The 23,261-nt window shown below is 47.3% G+C and overlaps 1 protein-coding gene across 2 annotated transcripts in view; it reads left to right on the forward strand.

Annotated features, from left to right (window-relative positions):
* The window catches only part of GLRA1 (glycine receptor alpha 1), a 64,808-nt gene extending 41,759 nt beyond the window's left edge, over nucleotides 1-23,049 (forward strand). Inside the window, exons 4-9 of one of the 2 annotated variants that reach the window (XM_080676302.1) lie at nucleotides 8,562-8,785; nucleotides 11,800-11,882; nucleotides 13,055-13,192; nucleotides 14,044-14,258; nucleotides 18,389-18,535; nucleotides 21,903-23,049. In XM_080676302.1, the coding sequence (XP_080532428.1) occupies nucleotides 8,562-8,785; nucleotides 11,800-11,882; nucleotides 13,055-13,192; nucleotides 14,044-14,258; nucleotides 18,389-18,535; nucleotides 21,903-22,193 (1,098 nt within the window). In that variant the 3' untranslated portion in view covers nucleotides 22,194-23,049. Of the gene's footprint in view, nucleotides 1-8,561; nucleotides 8,786-11,799; nucleotides 11,883-13,054; nucleotides 13,193-14,043; nucleotides 14,259-18,388; nucleotides 18,536-21,878 lie in introns of both variants that reach the window. The other variant, XM_080676301.1, reaches the window with a different exon arrangement.
* Nucleotides 23,050-23,261: the final 212 nt, after the last annotated feature.

Here is a 23,261-nt window from a genome sequence, read left to right on the forward strand (position 1 = left end):
GTATGTTTTATAAACATGGTGTGTCTCTCCATTTATGTAGGTATTCCCTTATTCTTTTCAGTAAAGTTGAAGAGTTGTTGTTTTTTAAATATATACATCTCACACGTTGCTTGTTAGGTTTATTCCTGGATAGTCTGTGGGGTTGGTTGCTATTGTGGATGAGATCCCTTCTTATGGTTGCTTTTTCCATGACACCCTCATTCTTTCTACACAGCTAATGATAGGTCACTTCTTATACTCATGGGTTGGGGGAATCCAAGAAAAATTATAATAAATGTCATCCAGTTTGATATGGTTCATTACTCCGCGAAACCTTGGTAAACTGGAGACTAAGAGAAGGCCACAGAGAGAGCTCTCAGAAATGCCACTAGCATCTGTCACAGGCAGAAAGCGAAATCATAGGCAGACTTGGTAGCATCTGCAGGGTGACTCTCCCGACAGCACCAAGGGAGGCATCACCAGCATGCGTTTACGACAACCCATGGGGCTCTCCCTCAGATCAGTTTCAGCAAGGCTGACTCATGACACTCAAGCCCACAGAAGACTGAAGCGGGTAAGTGAGGCTGCCAGGTCATTTTCGTTTATGACGGATCTTTCCATTCTAATTAGAGGAATGCTCTCGTCCTCCATGAATGCACTCCCTGACCACTCTTCTGAATATTAGGGGAAGCCAATCAAAAGTTGTTTTGATGTACCTGGAACTGGAGAAAAAAACAGTCTTGAAGGAACGCTCACCAGGCCATTTTAGAGAGAGGTCTAAGACACCATCCTCGCCTCGCCACACATACACCCTCCTTCCGGTGACAACAAAGCTGGTCTGCCCCAGTGTGGTCCTATTCCCCAGGTGCTGCTGCCAGGTTCCTGCTCCTCTGCCTGCCCTTTCTTATACTACTTATAAATGTCTCCCACGTGTTGGTAAAATAGTTCTCTAAACAAGACACGATCAAATCAATTAAGGTTCCACTTACTAAGTCACAACACATGCCAGCCCTCAATCATGGAGACTGCACAGAGGTCCCTGTGATTGATGCTGAGCCTCGCCCAACTCCCTCCTGCACACGTATCTCTGCTGTTAGTTTAACTCTCGGAGAGCAACCTTGTTTCCGCATTTCCACATTTGTTAGTGTCTCACTATGGTGCCTGGACTGCCAACACTGTCCTCTTTCCAGGTTAGCATCTGCCCTTCAATTTGCAACCTTTGGCAACCAGTTATGAATCCGTCTCACAGCTTAACAGGCCAAAGTTCCCCACCTAGCACTATCAGGATATGTATGAGCCAACCTATCTCATGAGTTCAGTAGGACACAATGCACTATGTCTGTCTGCTACCCACTCCTGGATTCATACCTCTGCTCTAGCGCCTACTAGCTATGGAACTTTGAGCAAGATGCTCAACCTCTGTCTAACCTCTCTGAATTTCAGTTTCCTGCCCTGTAAAATGAGTGTAATAATACCCAGTGTGTTGGATTGATGAAAGGTTTATGGATAGAATGTATATGAAGTTCTGGCAAGTGTTAGACACCCAATAAAAGTAGCTGCTATTAGCATGTTCACGTAATTATTAAACTCACACTGGGCTTTAGTGATCCCCTAAAGACAAACAAAGATGCTCAGCTCCACTGGTCCAAACCATCTACAGTTCTTTACAACAAATGTAGCTCTGATTGTGTGAGATCCAAATGAGAATGCACAGGCAGGGTGGTGACTTAGGAGAGTTCAGGGCACAGAGCAGGCATCCAGAGCCAAGGAGGCAATGAGTCAGGATCTGGGGAGTCGCCAGCACTGGACTCCAATGTAGAGCAGACAATGGGTCAAATTGGAGGGCCAGTGCAGGAAAGAGTAGGAGTGCCAGTGAACTGCTGGACCTGGGACAGAGGCTTTTTGTCCTTCCTGCTGATTGTGGGTCTCTACAAATCCAGAGGTACATAACAGCAGCCAGAGGCAGTATCCAATGGCACCGAGGCATCATCAAACTGTTGCTCAGTGCAATTCTGGGAGATCCGGGGTAGTGTAGTCTAGTGGTTAAGTACTTGGGCTCTTACATTAACATCTTGGGTTCAAATCCCAGAGTTGGCACTTATAGCTGTGTGATGTTAGAGATAGTTCTTTAGCCTCTGTGTACCTTGATTTACCTACTCACACATAACTGGCCTCCTTTCCAGCTGAAACCAGGTACTGGTCACATCTCAGAATAATACCAGATCTAGAGAAGCCAACTTCAGGGGGATGGAATAGACTGATAGGGTCCTTTAAAATGCCACCTTCTCTCCAAAAGCTCTTCCAGATTCACCCAGCCTGGCTGGAAGTAATCTCCATGTTTTGAGAGCAATCAATACCTAATAGCCATTTGTTAGGTATTGCTCTCAATGACCCTTATTACTTTCAGTTTTGCATGGTAGATGTTTGTGTCCATATCTTGCCTGGCCTGCTAGATACTTCAAGATCTGTGAGGGTAGAAATCAAGACCATTTGCCTCCACCCTCACTGTTCTCCCTCAGGGCATAATGTCTATAGAGTTGAATTGAGTTACAAAAGAGACGTCCCTTTGAGGGCTGAAGTGCTTGCTGAGACTTTACCAGGTATAAGAATCTTATTCATTGTCTACTTGTTGGGTGATATCTCTTGGTTCTGATGTCAATGGTTTCTCCATCCCCTTCCCACCAACACACTCATCAGGCTCTTATCTCTCTCCTACTAAAATACCTCATGCATGCTACTTCACGACAATGCTGAGTTTAGAGGAGTTTACTGGGAAGGGTTGGAATCTGAAATTAGACAAAACAAGGTGGGGGTGACACAAATCCAACCAAAATTAGACACAATAGAGAGAGGGTACACAGAAAGCCCTGAATAAATATCCGTTGAATGTCAGAATGAACTAGTTAATGCTCCACCTTGGTCTTACAAGCATGGCAATTGTCCAGTTTCCAGAAATCAGACCATCAGGGAATCTCAGAGGCAAGAAAGGTGAGCCGGTGTTAAAGACTGCTGAGCTAGAACTCAGGAAATCCCTCCCGCCTCAGACTTAGATGAAAGTGTGAAACCTAGAAAGCATTACTGGGGGTGGAGCTCGAGGTTCTCAGGTGGAGGATTCAAATGTTGCTCCCCAGCCCATGAACCTGAACATGGACCGCCCCCCACCCCCACCATGTCGAACACCAACCCATGTGAGCACAGGGCTAAGTGAGCAAAACAGCATTTAGCTTTCAGGCTATTGCACCAATTACATTGATCTCTCCCAAACTGCATTTCCCACTGCTGTTCACCAATGAGGCAGGAGAAGTCAATGGCAGCTGCTGAGGGGAAGTGGGGCTGCCTGAGGACACCCAGATACCTTCTCCAGATCTCAGCTCGTGCCTTTCATTCGTCATTTCATAATGAGACCCTATAGGGCTTTTTTTCTTCTTTTAGGTGGTATATATTTGTATTTTTACAATCAGCATGCATTTCTTTTGGAATAAGGAAGAGTAAAATATTTTTAAATATCAGTAATAACAAAATAGAGACTATTCCTGTCCATGAAAGAGTGTTATAAATACGTTTTGCATACATATACTTAGATTAAGGGAAATGCATGATGCACTTATAAAGTCTAGCAGCAAACATCTGGCTTAGAATCCAGCCTCTTATTTCCTTCATTAATTCACAAAAATTACTTAATTATTCTGAGCTTGAATACCTTCAACTGTAAAATGGGAATAAGAACTGTAAAATGGAAATAATAAGCTAGTTTTTAATGATATCATGAGTATTAAATGATGTGTAGTATGTTAAAGTATCCACTATATACCAGTTTAATAGGTGTATACAATCAATAAATAGTCCTTTTCCTATTAAAAATAAAAATGAAATATCAACAATAAAATGAAAACATAAACAATGCCCCTCCATAGTTAAAACTCGTCATTGCTTCATTACTCCCAGGATGAAGTCCAAAGTCCTCAGGACGGCTCCTGGTTCCTGCCTGCTTCCCCTCCTCTCCTCATTCACTTGCTGTTCTTCCAGAGTACTGCACTCTTGCTTTGTCTCTAGCAGGTCCAACTGCCCTAAATGCCCTTCCTCTTTGGCTCAACTATATCTGGTCTCACCTTAAATACCATGTCTTCCTGGAGCCTTCCCTGCCCTCCACCCCCAAGTCCAGATGGGGAGGCTGTCTCCTCTCTCTCCCTAGCACCCTGTACTTAATCCCTACCAGAGCCCTTACCTCACTTCGGTGTAGACGTTACATTGTAGGCTCTGTGTCTGCATAAATGCGTCTTTCTTGTTCTCGGTATATTCTCCAGTGCCTAGAACAGTACCTGGCATTTACTAGATGTTCAGTTAAATGTTCTTAATTACACAAACAAAACTAATAACAATTAGCTATTAGATTTGGAAGGGTTGTTAAGAGACCATCTAGCCTAGCTCCTTTTTTTAACAGTGAGACCCAGAGAAGCAATTCAGGTCTAATCCCCGGGGGTCCTTTCTTGAATCGCTGTGTGATCTTAGAAAGTGACTGGGTGAGTGGGTGGGCTGGTGCAGGAGAAACAGAAGCTCAAGTTCATCCCCTCAAATTGTTGCCAATCAAGGAGAGGAGATAAAACACACACAGTGAGGAAGTGCTAAATTAAACGTTTCTGGTGATTCTGTTTTGCTGGGAGATCAGAAAAGGAAGCAACCAGAAAAGCCTGAGGGCAGGAAGGCTCCTGCAGGAGGTGAGGCTAAACTGAGCGGGCAGAATCCACTAGGCTGTGAAGATGGGAGGCGCATAGCCGGGGCACAGAGCCGGCTCTCCACCCCGTGGGATGTGTGCATGGAGGGTCAGACGCTGCGGATGCAGAGCCCAGCTCTGCCACTTACTAGCCCTGGCCTGGGACGAGTTTCTCAGCCCTTCTAATCCTCAGCTTCCTTACCCTCCTCGCCATGGGAATCTGGATGTCTAACTTGCAGGAGTTTTTTGATGACTAAATGTGTGACAGTACCTAGAACAGCGCCTATGCCTAACGAATCATTTTAAGAAATGCCACTTTCTTTTCTTCCTTTTAGCCACGTAAACAGGCTTGACATGTCACCGGCAAGAACACCAAAAGCACAGCTGAGGTTTGGGGGCTGAAGGCTTTTTCTGCCCAACCATTCACAATATGTTTACTCTGATAGGACTCTCTCTCTCTCTCTCTCTCTCTCTCTCTCTCTCTCTCTCTCTCTCTCTCTCTCTCTCTCTCTCTCTCTCTTCTGTTAAATCAAAGAGAGAAAGCTGTTTCTAATCCCCTGGTCAGAGGGGGCCAGACCGGGAGCTGTCTCTGACTGTCAACATCCAGGTCTGGCCTGAAGTTCTCCCTCCACCACGGGACATATAAGACATAAGATTATGAGACTAAATGTCATTTTCTATGGGACTGGAGGGAGAGGCTTCAATTAAATTATAGAACAATCCTGTAAAATACCTTGGAACATTTATAAAGCTATTGATATTTCTGTAGGCAAACGGAATGAGGACTGTGCTGGGAAGAACTTGGGGGGTGGGTGGAATGTTTGTTTTGGTTCACCCCTGCTGATGACAGATTGAGTGATCAGCATTTAGAAGCAGCACCACAAAGGAAATACAGCACATCTCATTTATCGGCACCTTCCGGGAAAGATCGGCAGTGGGTGCTCATGAGTGGAGCTCATGTCTTGAAGGAAAGCATTTAAAGTTGGATTTGACCTGTTATTCATCTTGGAGGACTTTAAACTCTTGTGGGAATCCAATAGAGAGAACTATGGTCTTCTTCTTGGGAAAACTCAGATGTACCCTAAATTCTACTCGCAGTGTCGTGATAGTCATGGGACCCAGGTTTATAATGTCTCGCTAATAAAAATTTAAAACTTTTCTTTGCAACTATTTCTTCATTTCATTACCCAGTTCCCAGCCTTGGAGACCTAACCCTACCACTAATTGCTTCCCGGGTTGTGAATGGGAACTAAGGACTTTAGTTCCAGGCATTAGCTTTTAGTCTTTCCTCGTGTCTCCTCAATCTGTCTAGACTAGCAGCTCTCAAACCAGAGTGCACGTGAGAATTACTGCACTGACAGGTTGATGATAAAAGGGGGACTTCAACTTTATCTCTTATCTAACAGGATGAAAACAGGCACTTATTATATCAGCCTGAACTTTATATTTTTTTAACTTCAGAAAAGAAAGAATAACATTTAGGAGGAGAAACCAAGATGGCGGCATAGGTAAACACCTAAACTGCTGCCTCGCACAACAATTTCAAAACTACAACTAAAAAACAAAATGGACATCATCCAGAACCACAGGAAGGATGGCTGAGTGGAAATTCTACAACTAGAAGGAAAGAGAGGGGCACACAGAGACTCAAAGGAGCTGCAGGAGGCAGAGGTACCCAGGCGCATGTGCACGCGCCGAAAGTCCTGGCAACTGAGTGTGCGACTGGTTTTCTCAAGCAGGAGGGAGACAAAAGCCCCCGACTGCGCTGAACTCCAGTTCCGGGCAAGACTCTGGGGACCCAGACTCATATGGGGTGACACTGGACTGTCAGGAAAGAGAAAAGCACATTGAGACTCAGAGGAACTGCAGAAGGCAGAGGTATCCAGGTGTGCACGCGCGCGGAAAGGACTGGCAACTGAGTACGCCACTGGCTTTCTCAAGCGGGAGGGAGACAAAAGCTTCCGACTGCACTGAACTCCAGTTCCGGGTGAGACTCTGAGGACCCAGACTCATTCATGGAGAAACTGGACTGTCTGGCAGCGGGCAACACTCGAGGGTGGCTTTCTCTCAGAGGTGTTTGCAGCGATTAGCACAAGACACTGAGACACAGGGGCCTATTAGGGCAGGGCTGATGGGAAACCAATGCTGTCTTCTCTGCCCTGAGACTCTGCCCCATTCAAGCTTAGCACAGAGGCTTTTGCAAGTCTTCTCTCATAAGAACTTCTGTCTCTAGCACAGAAGTTCTCCCAGCATAGACACAGTTGATCCTCACAGCCAATTGGCCTGGAGGTCAATTCCTCCCAGTGATACCAACAACAATTAAGGCTTAACTACAACAAGACTGTGCACACAGCCCACAAAGGGGTGCACCAAGAGTGTCCACCTCAGGTAACTGGGGAGGCTGAGCCACTGGGCCCTATAGGACACCTAGCACACAAAGCCACTCTATCAACTCAGGAAAGCAGCCAAAATGCGGAGACAAAGAAACAGATCACAAATGAAAGAAATGGAGGAAAGCAAACGACTGGATATAGAGTTCAAAACCACGATTATAAGGTTTTTCAAGAATTTCCTAGAAAGGGCCAATAAATTTAGAAAGACCCTTGAGGATATGAAAAAGGACCAACTAGAAATTAAGCATACACTGACTGAAATAAAAAATACCATACAGAGATCTAACAGCAGTCTAGAGGATCGCAAGAATCAAGTCAAAGATTTGAAGTACAAAGAAGCAAAAAACACTCAACTGGAAAAGCAAAAAGAAAAAAGAATCCAAAAATTTGAAGATAGTGTAAGGAGCCTCTGGGACAACCTCAAGCGTACAAACATCAGAATTATGGGGGTGCCAGAAGAAGAGAGAGAGTAAGATACTAAAAACCTATTTGAAGAAATAATGACAGAAAACTTCCCCCACCGGGTGAAAGAAATAGACTTACAAGTCCAGGAAGTGCAGAGAACCCCAAACAAAAGGAATCCAAAGAGGACCACACCAAGATACATCATAATTAAAATGCCAAGAGCAAAAGACAAAGAGAGAATATTATATGCAGCAAGAGAAAAACAGTTAGTTACCTACAAGGGAGCACCCATATGACTCTCAGCTGATTTCTCAACAGAAACTATGCAGGCCAGACGGGAGTGGCAAGAAATATTCAAAGTGATGAATAGCAAGAACCTACAACCAAGATTACTCTACCCAGCAAAGCTATCATTCAGAATTGAAGGTCAGATAAAGAGCGTCACAGATAAGAAAAAGCTAAAGGAGTTCATCACCACCAAACCAGTATTATATGAAATGCTGAAAGGTATTCTTTAAGAAGAGGAAGAAGAAAAAAGTAAAGATAAAAATTATGAACAACAAATACATATCTATCAACAAGTGAATCTAAAAATCAAGTGAATAAAAAAATCTGATGAACAGAATAAACTGGTGAATATAATAGAATCAGGGGCATAGAAAGGGAATGGACTGACAATTCTCGGGGAGAAAGGGGTGTGGGGGGTGTGGGAAGAGACTGGATAAAAATCGTACACCTATGAATGAGGACAGTGGCGGGGGAGGGGTGGGAACCGGGTGGAGGGGAGCTAAGGGGGAAAAAAGGAGGAACAATTGTAATAATCTGAACAATAAAGATTTATTAAATAAAAAAAAAGAAAGAACATTTAAATAATCTCAGTTCAAGCTGAATATACTCGATGGGGCAGTTAGAGAACATTCTGGGATAGTTAGAACTCCTTTGGTTTTTGCCTGATGCACGGACTTGTTGTCCGACTCCCACTAAGCTGCCACCACACTCGAACCACATCCTCCAGCGGGTTTGGGAGACACAGGCGGAAGCACCTGGGCCTAACCCTTGTCCCCCGGCTGCAGGACTACAGGGTCAACATCTTCCTGCGGCAGCAGTGGAACGACCCCCGGCTGGCCTACAACGAATACCCCGATGACTCACTGGACCTGGACCCGTCCATGTTGGACTCCATCTGGAAACCGGACCTGTTCTTCGCCAACGAGAAGGGGGCCCACTTCCACGAGATCACCACGGACAACAAGCTGCTACGGATCTCCCGCAGCGGGAACGTCCTCTACAGCATCAGGTGAGCCCACGGCTCATCGCCTCCATCCTCAGCACCTGCCCTGACCCATTGTCTTCTGGGAGCAGACAGAAGAGGCGGGTCAAACAGGTGAAGGGGCCCTGGCAACCTGACACCTTTGCCGGATGGGCAGAGCCAACCTGTAAGGTAGACTCAGCAAGTGAGAATGAAATACTGGGCAAAGTCCTAGGGGTGAGTGGTTTAGCCTAACCAGGGAGATCCAGGAAGCATCTGGGAGAAGTTAGGCCCCAACCCTTACCCAGAATCTTGATAAAGAAAAAGAGGATTCAAAGGCAACGATGGATAGCAGGAGCATGCAGCTACCAGGATGCATAAGTTCTAGAGAACCGCTGGACAACACGGTGCCATAGTTAACAATACTGTATTGAATGCCTCAACACTTGTTAAGAGGGTTGATCTCATGTTAAATGTTCTTACCAAAATTTTTAAAAATAGCAGGAGCAAAGGCACAAAACCTGAAAAATTCCAGCAACTTCACTGTAAATGGCCTGCTGGTGAGTGGCACTGCTCACAGGTACCAGTCAGGGCTGCTCCATCCCTTCTGGAAATGCTTCCCATCCTCCTTACCTTATACCAGGTCAGAGGCAAGCTTTCAGAGTCTCCTGCTACCCCTCCCCACCTAATTCCCAATCTTGTCCCCCAAGACATGAAGAAAATGACTAATGTCCATGTGATTCTTACAGATCACCATTCACTGAAATGTACTTACTAGTCTGGGTACTTTACACAGATGATTTCTAATCCTCCTCACAACCCAATGAAGTAGGTTTTATTGTGCCCATTTTGCAGATTAAACAAGTGAGGACCTGAAAGTTAAGTACTTAGCAAAGTTCCCACAGCTAATCTGATGTCTACTCAGAACCTTAAAGAACAGGGGCGTGGCATTCAATGGGCACTCAAATATTTGCTGAATGAAGATGTTTTTATTTGAAAGGGCTTAAAGGGAGCACTGATCCTAAATTACTCCCCCTCCTCATCCTCGCATTCCTCAGGGGACTAAACCTTTTCATTTCCATTAGAAGGTGAGCTTTTTAAAAAAAAAATTATTTGTATTGACTTCAGAGAGGAAGGGAGATAGATAGAAACATCAATGATGAGAGAGAATCATCTATCAGCTGCCTCCTGTACACTCCCTACTAGGGATCCAGCTCACAACCTGGGCAGGTGGCCTGACTTGGAATTGAACCATGATCTCCTGGTTCCTAGGTCAATGCTCAACCACTGGGCTGGAAGGTGAACTTTAAATGTCCAGGCTCATAGGAGAGGCTGCACAGGTCCCAATCCTCGGATGTGGCCGAAAAGCAGACTGGCTGGGAGAGGGGACTTAGAAATCTCTGCAGGGAAAGTAGCACCACAGAGGGGCAGGCTGGGAGGAACCAGAGGCAGATGCCTTCCCAACCTGGGAGCCCACTCCATCCCAGTGCCCATCCAGACTGGAAGGGTGGTGGGCTCAGGAAATGGCACCAAGGCCGTGGCTGGCTGGCGGTCAGGGAGGGTCACCCTGCCTGGTTCTTGCTGCTGCCAGGCTAGTTTGATGTCTCTGGGAACCTAGGCCCTAGTGCAGTATGACAGAGGAACAAATCAGCAGAAAGTGATATTCCCAAGGTCATTCAACTTCAGGAAATTAACCCAGTGTGACAGCTGCCCCACCTTGGAGGTTTTAACTTCAGAAATCAACTGCATTCACTTTCCCCCTCCTCCTCTTCCCTTCTCTCTCTCATCTCCCTCTCTCATTCCCCCTCTCTTCTACTTTGTGCTTGAAGGGACCCACATGGGAGCTGTGGGTGTGAGCTGGAGGGCATAGGTTCACACAGGGCCTGGTATCTCACCATGTGCCGCCAGGTTGTCAGCACTGAGTGATCACCACCAACTTGGTGCCTTTCAGGACAGCAGTGCTGGGAAGCCAGCCAGCCAGCATCCACTCTCAGCATCCCAAGGCTGGGAGATGCTGAGCCATTGGCTTGCTGTGTGACCTTACACGAGTCCCTCCCTACCTACCCTCCTCTGCACCTCACCTGTCAATGCGGGAGTTGGCCTGATGATCTAAGGCTGTTTCTTCTCCGTCCCCTGCAGCAGGTGCTCAGATGTTGGCAAAGCCATTCAAGCAGAAGCCTGTATCCCAGCCGGAGCTGCAGACCGCAGGCTCTGTTAAGGGGGCTTCCTCTGGGTCTGAGGCTGCTGGCCTCTGCAAGGGTTGAATAACCCAGAATAAACAGCTAGCCCAGAAGCCAGGGATGCCCACCACTTCCCAGCTGACACCAGCAGGAGCCCACAGATGTGAGCCAGCTGTGTTTGGACACCAACTGTTTAGGAGTCTTTTGAAATAACTTTTGATGAGCCTAGGGCAGCTGTGGGCAAACTACGGCCCGCGGGCCGGATCCGGCCCATTCGGCTGTTCTATCCGGACCTCGGAGCCAAAAGAGCGGAGGGTTCTCTTGCTCTCCCCTCCGCTCCTTTACTTTGAATTTATATTAGTTCACACAAACACTCCATCCATGCTTTTGTTCCGGCCCTCCGGTCCAGTTTAAGAACCCATTGTGGCCCTCGAGTCAAAAAGTTTGCCCACCCCTGGCCTAGGGTATGAAGGGAGGGAGTCAGGAACCACTGGCGGCACCTGCTGCCAGTGCACCTGGGAATGCCTGAGGCCTGGTGCTGCTCAAAGGATCATTCAGGCCCTGTCCCTACCCGAGGCCTCTGCAGAAGAGCAGGGCTAGGGGAGCCCCCGGCCTCCAGGTCTTTCAGGCACCTTGCTAAAGGCAGGCCCCTAGGAGCCAGACAGACTCCAAAGAAACACAGAAGTTCTATTGACTCTCTGTGACCTTCACCTCTCTGCTCCATTTACATATCTGAAGTGTGGAAATGTACATATGTTGGTTCCCTGACCTCCTTGACCCCTTGACCTCTCCAAGTTAAGTGGTTTCTGGTAGTAACTAGCATGGAGGCACAACTTCCCTGGTCTGTGGACCCAGCATCATTCGACTCCCTTCTCTCCCCAGAATCACCCTGACGCTGGCCTGCCCCATGGACTTGAAGAATTTCCCCATGGATGTCCAGACATGTATCATGCAACTGGAAAGCTGTGAGTCCCTCACGTGAGGCCTCTAGAAAGAACCAGTCTCCCCTCTAACCACAGAACTGGCAGAAATCGCCACACAGCTGCTCCCAACCGCTGGGCCCCAGGAGGTTACTGCAATAGCTCAAAAGGCCAGATGAGGGGCTTGGCTCTTAGAGAATGCTTCAGAAATATAACTCCCCTTATATTGTCAGAGGCCCAGCTCTGGAGCCAGCAGCATTCTCCAAAGAGGCACTGTCCCCTGTCCCTCGTGAACATGCTCCCTGGGACTGACAGGAAATAGCTGGAATAAGACATGGTCCTTGAACTTACGGGAATGCTCCCTCCAGCAGGGAGACAGATGACTGGCTAACACAGGGCAGCGAGTGGTAAGTGTTCTATTAGAAATAGAAAAGAGGGTAGCCTCATGGCTGAAAGCGGGCTTCCTTCTGATTGGGAAGGAGGGACGGTATTGGAAAAGGCTTTATGGAGATCAAGTGAACCAGGATTTTAACAGCTGGGGTAGGTAGTTGGATTCTTTGACTGTAAACCCAGAGAGCAATCAGACGCATTTTAAAAGCAGAATTACATGGAAAGATATGGAGGTTCCTCGTGGACTTGTAGGAGAAACCAGAAGTACAGAAACTGGGGCAGAGCATTTAGGCAGCAGGGACTAATGGGTCCTCCCCTCGGGAGCAACACCTCTGGAGAGAATCAGCACCAGTCAACCGCTGAGCCTCCTGTGACTTCACCCAAGGGCCAAAGTCCTGGGACAAAGGCCTAGTTGAGTCAGCATCTCACACTTTGGCCCCCAAATGATAGTTCCACTACAAAAGCACCCCGTAGAGTCATTCCCCTGAGGAAAGTCTGCTGTGAGCAAAGGAGGGAGCTTGCAAGGATGGTGTACAGGCAGGAATAGCAGATGTCAACTGAACTTGACCAGGAGGTAAGGGGGAGGGGCAACAGGACATGCTAAGGTAGGGTGCTGGGAGTTGTAGGGAGAGAAGGAGAAGGGTTGTGGGGTAAATATAAACAATTAAACCAGTTTTAACTTCCTATGTGGATGGGGGAGGAAGCAACATGGTTTCATGAGTTCCCTCAAGTGCCTGGTGCCTCTCTCTCTAACCCTAAAGCCAGACACGCCTCAAATAAGTGCTTCTGGGTGGTGACTGCTTCTTCTTCTTCTGATCCCATCCCAGTTGGCTATACCATGAATGACCTCATCTTTGAGTGGCAGGAGCAGGGAGCTGTACAGGTGGCAGATGGACTAACTCTGCCCCAGTTTATCCTGAAGGAGGAGAAGGACTTGAGATACTGCACCAAGCATTACAACACAGGTAGGTGTGAGGGGCCACCCTCCGCAGGTCCCACCCCCTACCAGGGCCAGAGATCATCTCAAACATTCATTCAGTCATTGCTTCAACATGATGGACAGAGCTCTGTGTTTATTACTAGTGGTTATATATTTATTAAAGTGGCTCCGACCCTTTCTTCCTGTGAGTCCTGAGGCAAGTAACTTAAACTTAGGCCCCAGCTCATTACAAAGAAAGCTGGGAGATAGTCTTTATTCCAGGCAGCATGGTACCTAACTCAAAATGGACCCAATTCCTAAGGCAGAAGGAAGAGCTGGTCTTGGGAGGACCTCTGTGTCAGAGGAACTGCTCAAGGCAAGGGATGGAGTATAGGTGGTCCCGATTAAGGTGAAGAAAGGAGGGACATGGGATGGAAAAGCAGGCAGAGCTCCATTGTGAAGGACAGACTAAAGAGTTTGAACTTTCCCTGCAGGTAATGGGGACCTTCTTGTATGAGGAGAGAAGGAAGGAAAGAAAGGTTTTACAAAGGGAAGTAACAGGATCAAGTCATGTTTTGGGAAGAAAACTGGCAGAAGGAAAGAGAATGGTCCACTTAGGCCCACTCTTGGCAACAAAATAGTGAGGATGAGGATGATCGCAACTGACATTCCCGAGCACTAATGATGTGTGAGGACTGTGCTAAGTTCTTTATAGGCACCATCTCATTCTCTCATCACAGTTACCATATGAGTAAACATGTGAGGTAGGTATTTTTTATTATTATTACTGTCATCTTCATCATCATCCCCAATTTTCCATAGACAAGATTGTTCTGACCTCAAAGTCTTGTTCCTATCTACTAGGCTACTTTGCCTTCTCATTATCATTTCTTGCAGGTAAATTCACCTGCATTGAGGCTCGGTTCCACCTGGAGCGACAGATGGGCTACTACCTGATCCAGATGTACATTCCCAGCCTGCTCATTGTCATCCTCTCCTGGATTTCCTTCTGGATCAACATGGATGCTGCACCAGCCCGTGTGGGCCTGGGCATCACCACCGTGCTGACCATGACCACCCAGAGCTCTGGCTCCCGAGCATCCCTGCCCAAGGTAAGTCCCACTGCCCAAGCACACAGAACACCTGGACAGGTAGGAGGACACTCATCTCCCTCCCCTACCTGCAATAAGGACAGCATGAGGAATTAGTCACTATTTCTTCATCTACCACACTTGGCAGGGTCCAGCACTCTGATTCACCAAAACCTTCCTCCAGATTTAACATTATGTTCAAAACAAATGCAAAACAGAGAGAGAGAGAGAGAGAGAGAGAGAGAGAGAGAGAGAGAGAGAGAGAGAGAAAGGAAGGAAGGAAGGAAGGAAGGAAGAAAGAAAGAAAGAAAGAAAGAAAGAAAGAAAGAAAGAAAGAAAGAAAGGGCCCTGACATGTTTGGCTCAGTGGATAGAGCGTTGGCCTGTGGACTGGGGGATCCTGGGGTTCGATTCCGGTCAGGGGCATGTGCCTGGGTTGCAGGCACATCCCTAGTAGGAGGTGTGCAGGGAGCGGCTGATCGATGTTCCTCTCCCATCGATGTTTCTAGCTCTCTGTCCCTCTCCCTTCCTCTCTGTGAAAAATCAATAAAATATATTTTTTTAAAAAAGAAAGAAAGGGAAGGAAGGAAGGAAGGAAGGAAGGAAGGAAGGAAGGAAGGAAGGAAGGAAGGAAGGAAAGAAGGAAGAACATTATGTTCAATACAATCCCCAGACATCTTTTGCTCCATTCTCTACCAACATTAGACACACATTCTGCTTCATTTACTATTAACACTCAACTCCTCCATTCACTTTTAGTGCTGAGTACAACATTCCATCCCTTTCACCATTAATGTAGATACTGTGTTGGGGGTCTCCAAAAGACCACCCCCATGTTCAGAGACTTAATAGGACTCAAAGACTCAGCATATAGTTGTACTCAAGGCTAAGACGTCTTACAGTGGTATATCCAGGATGCACAGCTAGATGACAAGGAAAGTGACATGTGCAGAGTCTGGAGGAACCATAGGCAGGCTTCCTTGCTTTCTCCCTCCCTCCCATGAGGCACCACAGAGAGCACCCTCTTACCCCAGCAACAAAAGGCAGCACAAGTGTGAAATGTTTCTGCTCAGAGAGACAGAAAGAGAAAGTGTTTAGAGATTCATTTAAGATTCATTATTGGACCAGGCTGGTGTGGCTCAGTGGTTGAGCTTCAACCCATGAACCAGAAGGTCACACACAGTTCAATTCCCAGTTGGGGCACATGCCCAGGTTGTGGGCTCAATTCTCAGTAGGGGGCATGCAGGAGGCAGCCTATCGATGATTCTCTCTCCTCGTTGATGTTTCTCTCTCTCCCTCTACCTTTCCCTAAAATCAATAAAAAACTTATTTTTCTTTAAAGATTCATTATTGAAGGTTTTTACTGGGTGCTGGGTGCCTAGCACATAACAAAATTCCAGACCACCCGAAGGAAAACAGATGTTCAGCATAAACCATGTTGTTTGTACAAGCAGTACAAGCACCCTTATCAGTTAGGGAAAGTGGGAACAACCCCCAAATCCAATTTCCCAAATGTCCTTCAAGGGCCAGCCTTGCAAGCAGGTCCTTTGTAAGATAGCAGCCTCATATGTTATTCCTGATATGTTAACCCTCCTCTACACATACCTTAATCTGATACTTATATTTCTAATGTTAAACACCACTTTCTAGTACATTCACTATTAACTCTTAAATAGTATGCTGCTCCATTCAGTATTAATCCTAGACCACAGATTTCACTTCGTTTACTAGTAATGCCAGGTACACATTCTGCTTCATTCATTCTAGGCCAGACACAACATTCTGCTCCATTCTTCCAAGGCCAGGCACAGCATTCCGCTTCATTCATTACTGACAGCAAGACACTAACTCTCCTCCAGTCTGCCCTCACTGTAAATGTACCTTTCTGTTCCCTTCACTATTAACACTAGAGCTCACATTCCGCTTAATTCACTTGTAACATCAGACATAATGTTCTGCTTCATTTACTATTAGTGCCAAATACCACATACTCCTCCATTGCCCTGTGCTTGAGATCCGAGGTTCTGCTCCCTTCGCTGTGAATGCCGGGTGCCCCATTCTGCTGTGCTCTCTTCTAACGCTAGGCACTGCGTCTGCCTACATTCCTGCTGTCATTGGAGACACATTCTGCTTTATCCATCCAACACTAGATGCAACATCCTGCACTGCTCCACACTGACACCACCTTCTGCTCCCTCAGCCTCATGCTAAGTGCAATGTGCTGCATAAGGTCCAATTAATGCCACACTTGACATTCTGTTTTGATACAGAAACACTGAAATAACACACATTGAGCACATAACACCCTTTATCTGCATCCAATTGTTAGCATTTTGGCTCATTCCCTTTATCTCTGTCCCTCTATATATAGATAGGTAGGTGGGCAAGGGAAGTAGGTAGAGAGATGCAGTTTTTGCTCAAGTATTTGAAAGCTACCCACATCATGACAATAAAGAATAGGGATCACAATGATATTATGACATCTAAAAAATTAACATTAATTGAATAATTATTATGGAATTAGGAATAACACAATTTCAAGCCCCTATGGACATCTCACCCCTACTTTTCTGTTTAAGCTTTTTGATCAACCTATTGTTTGCCTCAGTGGTTATCTGATGCTTAACAGTTGTCACTGTTTTCATCAAGTGCCCCCAGGGAAAGGCTGTTCACACTGGGCCAGCAATTTTCAGTGAGCCCCCCGCCCCCCATTAGGTCCAATAATGATGTCCTCTGGAGATGGAGCTTTGCACAAGCTCCAACTCTGTTCTGCCCCATCAGTAGCTGCCAGGACATTGGTTTTTAAGGCTGGCATGGAGCTGAGAGAAGGGGATAGAAATGGGGCAATTTAAAACTCCACAAAGCCCCAAGGGAAATTAAAACATATGTCCACACAAAAATTTGCACACAGATGTTTGTAGAGGCATTATTCATAATAGTCAAAAGGTAGAAACAACCCAAATGCCCATTAACTGATGAATGGATCAACAAAATGTGGTATATTCATACAATGGAATATTATTTGGCCATTAAAAATGAAATACTGCCCGGCCGGCATGGCTTAGTGGTTGAGCGTCGACCTATGAACCAGGGGATCATGGTTCAATTCCCATTCAGGGTACATGCCCAGGTTCCAGGCTTGATCCCCAGTGTGGGGCATGCAGGAGACAGATGATCAATAATTCTCTCTCATCATTAATGTTTTTCTCTCTCTCTCCCTTCCTCTCTGAAATCAATATACATATATTTTAATGAAATACTAATACATGTTACAATATGGATAAACCTTGAAAATGTTATGCTAAGTGAAAGAAATTAGTCATAAAAGGTCACATATTATTCCATTCATATGAAATGTCCAGAACAGGGAAATCTATAGAGACAGAGAATGGATTACTAGTTGCTTAGGACTGGGGGTAGGGGAATTGGGGCAATAGGGAGATGACAGCTAAAAGTTACTAGGTTTTTGGTGTGTGTTTTTTGAGGTGATAAAGTTCTGAAATGGACTGTGCTGATGGTTGCACATTATGTGTGAATGTATAAAAAAATCATGGAATTGAACACTTTAAATGTGTGTGTTGTGCAGTATGTGAATTAAATCTCAATGAAGCTGCTTTTTAAAATACTACAAAGCTTGCTGTTCTCACTGAGATTCAGTTGTCTTCCTTAAATAAATGCTCACAGGATTGCTGTTGGTCTAACGGCTAATTACCAGAGTTCTGAAAAAAAGTTTATTGTGACCATTTTTGCTGGTTCTCTTGTTGCTTTGGTGGAGGAGCGACACAACATTCTGCTCTTATTCCACAATTTGCTGGCATTCTCCACTTTGACATTAGGTGTGGCATCCTGTTCCTTCTTCCTGAGACTAAATACAGCATTCTGTTCCACTGAATAATAGTGCTGGGCCCACCGTTCTCCTCTCGCCAGTACTCTTCCAGGCACCGTGTTCTGTTGTGCCCAATATTCTGCCCAGTCTTCTTGATGCATTTTTCTTTTTTTCTTCTGTAACCTCCACCCTAACATCCCAGCTGAGGAGAGGACAGCAGTGGGGGATGAGAGGAGTTACTGAGCAGCAGAAAACATTCCACCACACTCAATATTCCACCCTCCTGTGCCCTCACTCCCTTGTGTTCTTCCCCCAACCTGCCTCAGGTGTCCTATGTGAAAGCCATTGACATTTGGATGGCGGTGTGCCTGCTCTTCGTGTTCTCCGCCTTGCTTGAGTATGCTGCTGTCAACTTCGTGTCTCGGCAGCACAAAGAGCTGCTCCGGTTCAGGAGGAAGCGAAGACACCACAAGGTAGGCCTTTGGGTCACTGCCCAAGGGAGGAGGGACAGCTGGTGGCAGCCTTGTCTTGTGATACTTGTGTTGCTGGACCATCCTTCTCAGTGGGAAAGGCAGGCATGAAACAGGAATTAAAGTCATAGAAGTCCTGGCTTCCTCTCCCATAAATAAGGCCCAGATTGGGTCTATAGGCAGTCACTCTTTCAACTGTGATAACACTGTAGAAATTATCAGGTTGTACCCAAAGACAGAACTGATAGAGCAAATGCTGATGGCACCAAGTTAATGACTAACTAAAAAAACCAAAGCATGGCAGGCTGTGAGATGCTAATTGGTGTTACCTGTAGGGCTGCACTATTTCAGTGGGCGTGGTTCCAGAGGGGAACTGTACCACAGAAGGTGAGATCTTAGAGTAGAATGTCCACATTCCAGCCTTCTGATTCCTACCTCCAAGGAAGGGCCACCAGGAAAGATCCTCCCATGAGCGGATTCTCTCACTAAGGGACTGAATAAAGGAATATTTGGCAGGTCATCTCTGAAAAGTCACCAACCACCAAATGCCACTGGGGAGTGTGCAGCCTGTGGGAGCAAACTGGCCCCACACCTGGTCCATAGCTACTTCCCCTGGAAGATCAGAGAACCCACTCTTCTCTCCAGCCTCATCTTCACATTTGATTGCTGTTGGTGTCACTGGGAGGATTTGACCTCCAGGCCAATTGGCTGTGAGGACTAGCTGTGACTACAGTGGGAGAACTGCTGTGCAGGAGACACCCCTATGGAGCAGGATTGCTTCAGTGGGGCTTTGGTGCTCACTAAGTCTGCCCCTTCCTTGAGTGTCGCTTGTAGATGTGTAGAGTTGTAATCTGGTATGGTCTGAAGCTGTCTACCAGGTGCACTGGCTCTGGGGCCTCCCAGGAGGTGCAAAGTCAGCCACTGCCTGAGGCTACCCGGCAGGAGCTACAGAGAGATCTGCAGATTCCTCCTATTTATATCAGGTTTGGAAGTGCCCAGGTGAGGCCTAGCTGTGAAGCAAAGCAGGCTGGTACTGGTGCCCAATCTTGGGCCTTTTATTGATAAGTTTGGGGCACACTGACACCAAATGCAGCTTGTTTGAGAGATATTAGCAAAGTCTGAAGGCTGAGCCAAGATAAGCCATTCATATGGAAAAGTTGCTACATACAGCTTGGGTGGGGCTACAAATTGGATGGAGCGGGGTCTCAGGGAATCAGCAGAGCAGAGCAAACAGTGTGTTCCAGGTTGATGGAGACTGAGATATGGTTGCCAGTCAGTCCTGGGGCAGAGGAAGTCTCAGCATAGGAACAATGACCCCTGTGAGCCGCCCCCAAATTCCAGCCCCAATGCCAGACAACAATCCAGTTCCTCCCTGTATGTGTCTACATCTTCCAACGCTTCCTGGCGCTGGAGCTCAGAGGAAGTGAGTTGAGTAAGTTCATGCCTCGCCCTTTAAGAGAAACACCTGGATCTCAGGAAACCTCCATGTCCCTCAGCCACAACCCCTGCTAGTTTTTACAGCCTGAAGTTACAGGGGCTTTTCTTCCCAGCTCTGGGACCCTCGGTGGCAGGGGGGTCAGGTGTGGGACTGGGACTCCTTGCTTCTCACAGTGGCCTCTGCGGGGATGATCTCCCTCTGGGTTAGAAAAAAAAAATGGTACACGTGGATGCTGGACCAGCCCATTCCATGCCTCCGCCTCTCCTACCAGTCTCAACATGCTTTTTTTACTTTTCTATTGTAGGACTTCCATTCAGCCAGCTTTCAGGTGGTTCTGAATGATGGTTTTTCTGTAATTTAGTTGTAATTTTGATGTGGTTGTGGGAGGTGGCGAGTACCAGCCTTTACCTACGCTGACATCTTCTCATTTATTATTTATGCACTTTCTCTGTTGCCCCTGTGCATCCCCAACTCCCTGCCTTAGGCTCACTACCAACATGCCTGCTGCCCTTATCCTTCTTGTCTCTCCGTTTCTGAGCTAAGTGATCATCCCCTGTTCATATGTTCATTCAGTGTTGAGGGGTCAATGAATGTGATAGATTTTACTCTGAGTTCACGGAGCTTACAGTCTAATGAGAGAGGTAGCCATCAATCAAGGAACACAACATGTTAAGAGCTTCAAGGAGGGGGGAGAGGCAGTGTACAGGGACCTTATGGAGAACATGCAGGGACTCCTAGCCTGTTTCTGGGCTCAGAGAAGGCTTCTGAGTAAGAATTAATTCAGTGGAAGAGAAGGAGTTGGAAGCAGGACTGGAGGTGGGAGTGTGCCCCGGGCAGAGAGGACAGATGAAGCAGGGGCCGGAGTTAGAGAGCGAGCATGGCATTTTTGACCCCATGGAAATGTTTCAGGGTGAGTGGAGCACAGGACGCTGGAGAGACAACGGCACAAATGAGACTGGAGAGGCAGACAGGGTCCTCCCTCAGAGCTCACATGGAAAGGATACAAAGCTACACGCCATGAGAGCAGACAATGGGGCTCCATGATTCTGATCCAGGCAAGATGACTTAGCTCAGGAAGGGAGAGATGAGAAGGACAGGGCAGCAGGCGTGCTGGTGTGAGCCTAAGGGAGGTGGGGTGCACAGGGATGACTCAGGAAGTGCCACAATGCTGGCAGGTGTGCACAGGGAGAGAAAAGCCTGTAATGGTAAGTGGGAGCCAAATAATGAAGGGCCTTGAATGAAACCCTGATACAGGCCCAGAGCTATGTCTGAGGCCACAACCGCCAGGGATATGGGGACATGGAAATAGGAAGAAGCTGTGGCTTCCTGGCTTAAGAAATGCAGGTGAGGCCCACAGCACTTGCTCCTTCCTGGAGAATTCGCCCCCTTGCCCCCACCCACACACAAGAAGATATTAACTGGGGATGGGGATGGGGGAGGAGGGCAAGGAAGCAACAGAAGCAAAGCAGGGGATCTCTCCAAATTGTCCCCTGGATTCCCAATAAAGCAGCATCCAGAGTGTGTACTCATCTCTGACCTCTGATGGGCAAAAGAACCTTTGAGGTAGTGAGATGACTCTTACCCCACTTGTAGGTAAAAATGCAATAAAATAAACCCTGAGACAAACAGAAGAAAGTGACTTGCCTAAGGTCCTACAGTTAGAAGGTAACAGAGCTGTCAGGTGAACTCGGGTCTCAGGACCCTATGCCTCGTTTCTATCCCCTGGTTTGCATCTGTTTAAGGCACGTGAGCGGCGCCCCTCTATAAGGCGTAACTCCCCAGCCAGCCAGAAAGCCTCAGAATCCCAGTGGTGCAGGGAGGCAGGGGGTTGGGGGGCAGATGGTGTGGCCTGGCCCCAGGGGAGTGCCTTGCAGGGAGGGTGCCCAGCCCCTGTCTTATTTTAAGTAGAGCCCCATGCTGAATCTATTCCAGGAGGATGAGGCCGGAGAGGGCCGCTTCAACTTCTCTGCCTATGGGATGGGCCCAGCCTGTCTACAGGCCAAGGATGGCATCTCGGTCAAGGGCGCCAACAACAACAACACCACCAACCCCGCTCCTGCGCCGTCCAAGTCCCCGGAGGAGATGCGAAAACTCTTCATCCAGAGGGCCAAGAAGATTGACAAAATATCGCGAATCGGCTTCCCCATGGCCTTCCTCATCTTCAACATGTTCTACTGGATCATCTACAAGATCGTCCGCAGGGAGGACGTCCACAACCAGTGACGGGTCTGGGACGGGGGAGGCTGGGAGCGGGCGGTGGGACCAGCACAGGCATCTGAGAGGCGAGGAAGAGGCAGGAGAGGGCGGGGCACGCACACACGACTCCCACTCTCTCTCTGCACCGTGTGCAATAGCAAGAGGCAGTGATGCATGAGTCTTAGAATGTGGCACTCTCTATTTAACCACGGGGAGCTGGGGGGAGGGGGGTTTCTAACATAGGAACTGAGGGGTGGGAAGGAAGGGAAGGGTTAAGAGGGGCGGGTGGGGGTGGGGAGGTCCATGGGCTGTTTGGAAGGAGAGTGCAGCCTGCCCCAGAGCAGAAGGAAAGCAATGTAATATATGATATATATTCATGCTTACTATTAATGCAAAACCACAAGAACAAACGATGTTTCTTAACCTATCAGCCTAGTAACTGCTTAAATTGTTAAAGTCACGGAAGTGATGGACAATTTTTCCCAGAGTGGAAACAGTCACAAATAAGCTTGCTCTGGTGTGTGGCCGCATCACACCCCTCCAAACGCCATGCCTGTCTTCACGCCCACCCAGGTGGACACATGCCAAAGCTTCCGCCTCTGCTTCCACAGGGCTGTGCGGCCAGAGCGTGGGCAGTGGACGTGGGCAGAGGTGGAGCGCAGAAGGGAATGACTAAAGAGATGGGACATGTCAGAGGCGCAAGGATGGAGAATCCAGATAACCCTGCGCAGTCCTCACGTCTCAGGCTAAGGGTCGCGCCCGCCCCTCTCTGCGCCCTCTCGCTTCTGTGCTCCAGCACCCGCCCCCTTACTGTCCACTGCCGCCCAGAAATGCCACCATGGTCTTGTCATTATATTGCCAATATGCAATCTTTTTTATGGTTAAAAAAAAAAGTAATAATCTCAAGAAATAATGTGCGTAGACTTGAGTGTAAACAGATGCACTTTTTTCAAATGTCTATTTTTTTGGAAAGTCTCTTTGGAATTGCAAATGGCTGTATATTTGGGAAGGTGGGGTCTGTGGAATGAATGAATTTATTACAGGTGGTTCTGCAGAGTGAAGTTTTAAGGGAGAGGCGGGTACTGAAGCTGCTAC

The sequence above is a fragment of the Plecotus auritus genome (genome assembly GCF_963455305.1).
Source record: "Plecotus auritus genome assembly, chromosome: 6".
NCBI lineage: Eukaryota > Metazoa > Chordata > Mammalia > Chiroptera > Vespertilionidae > Plecotus > Plecotus auritus.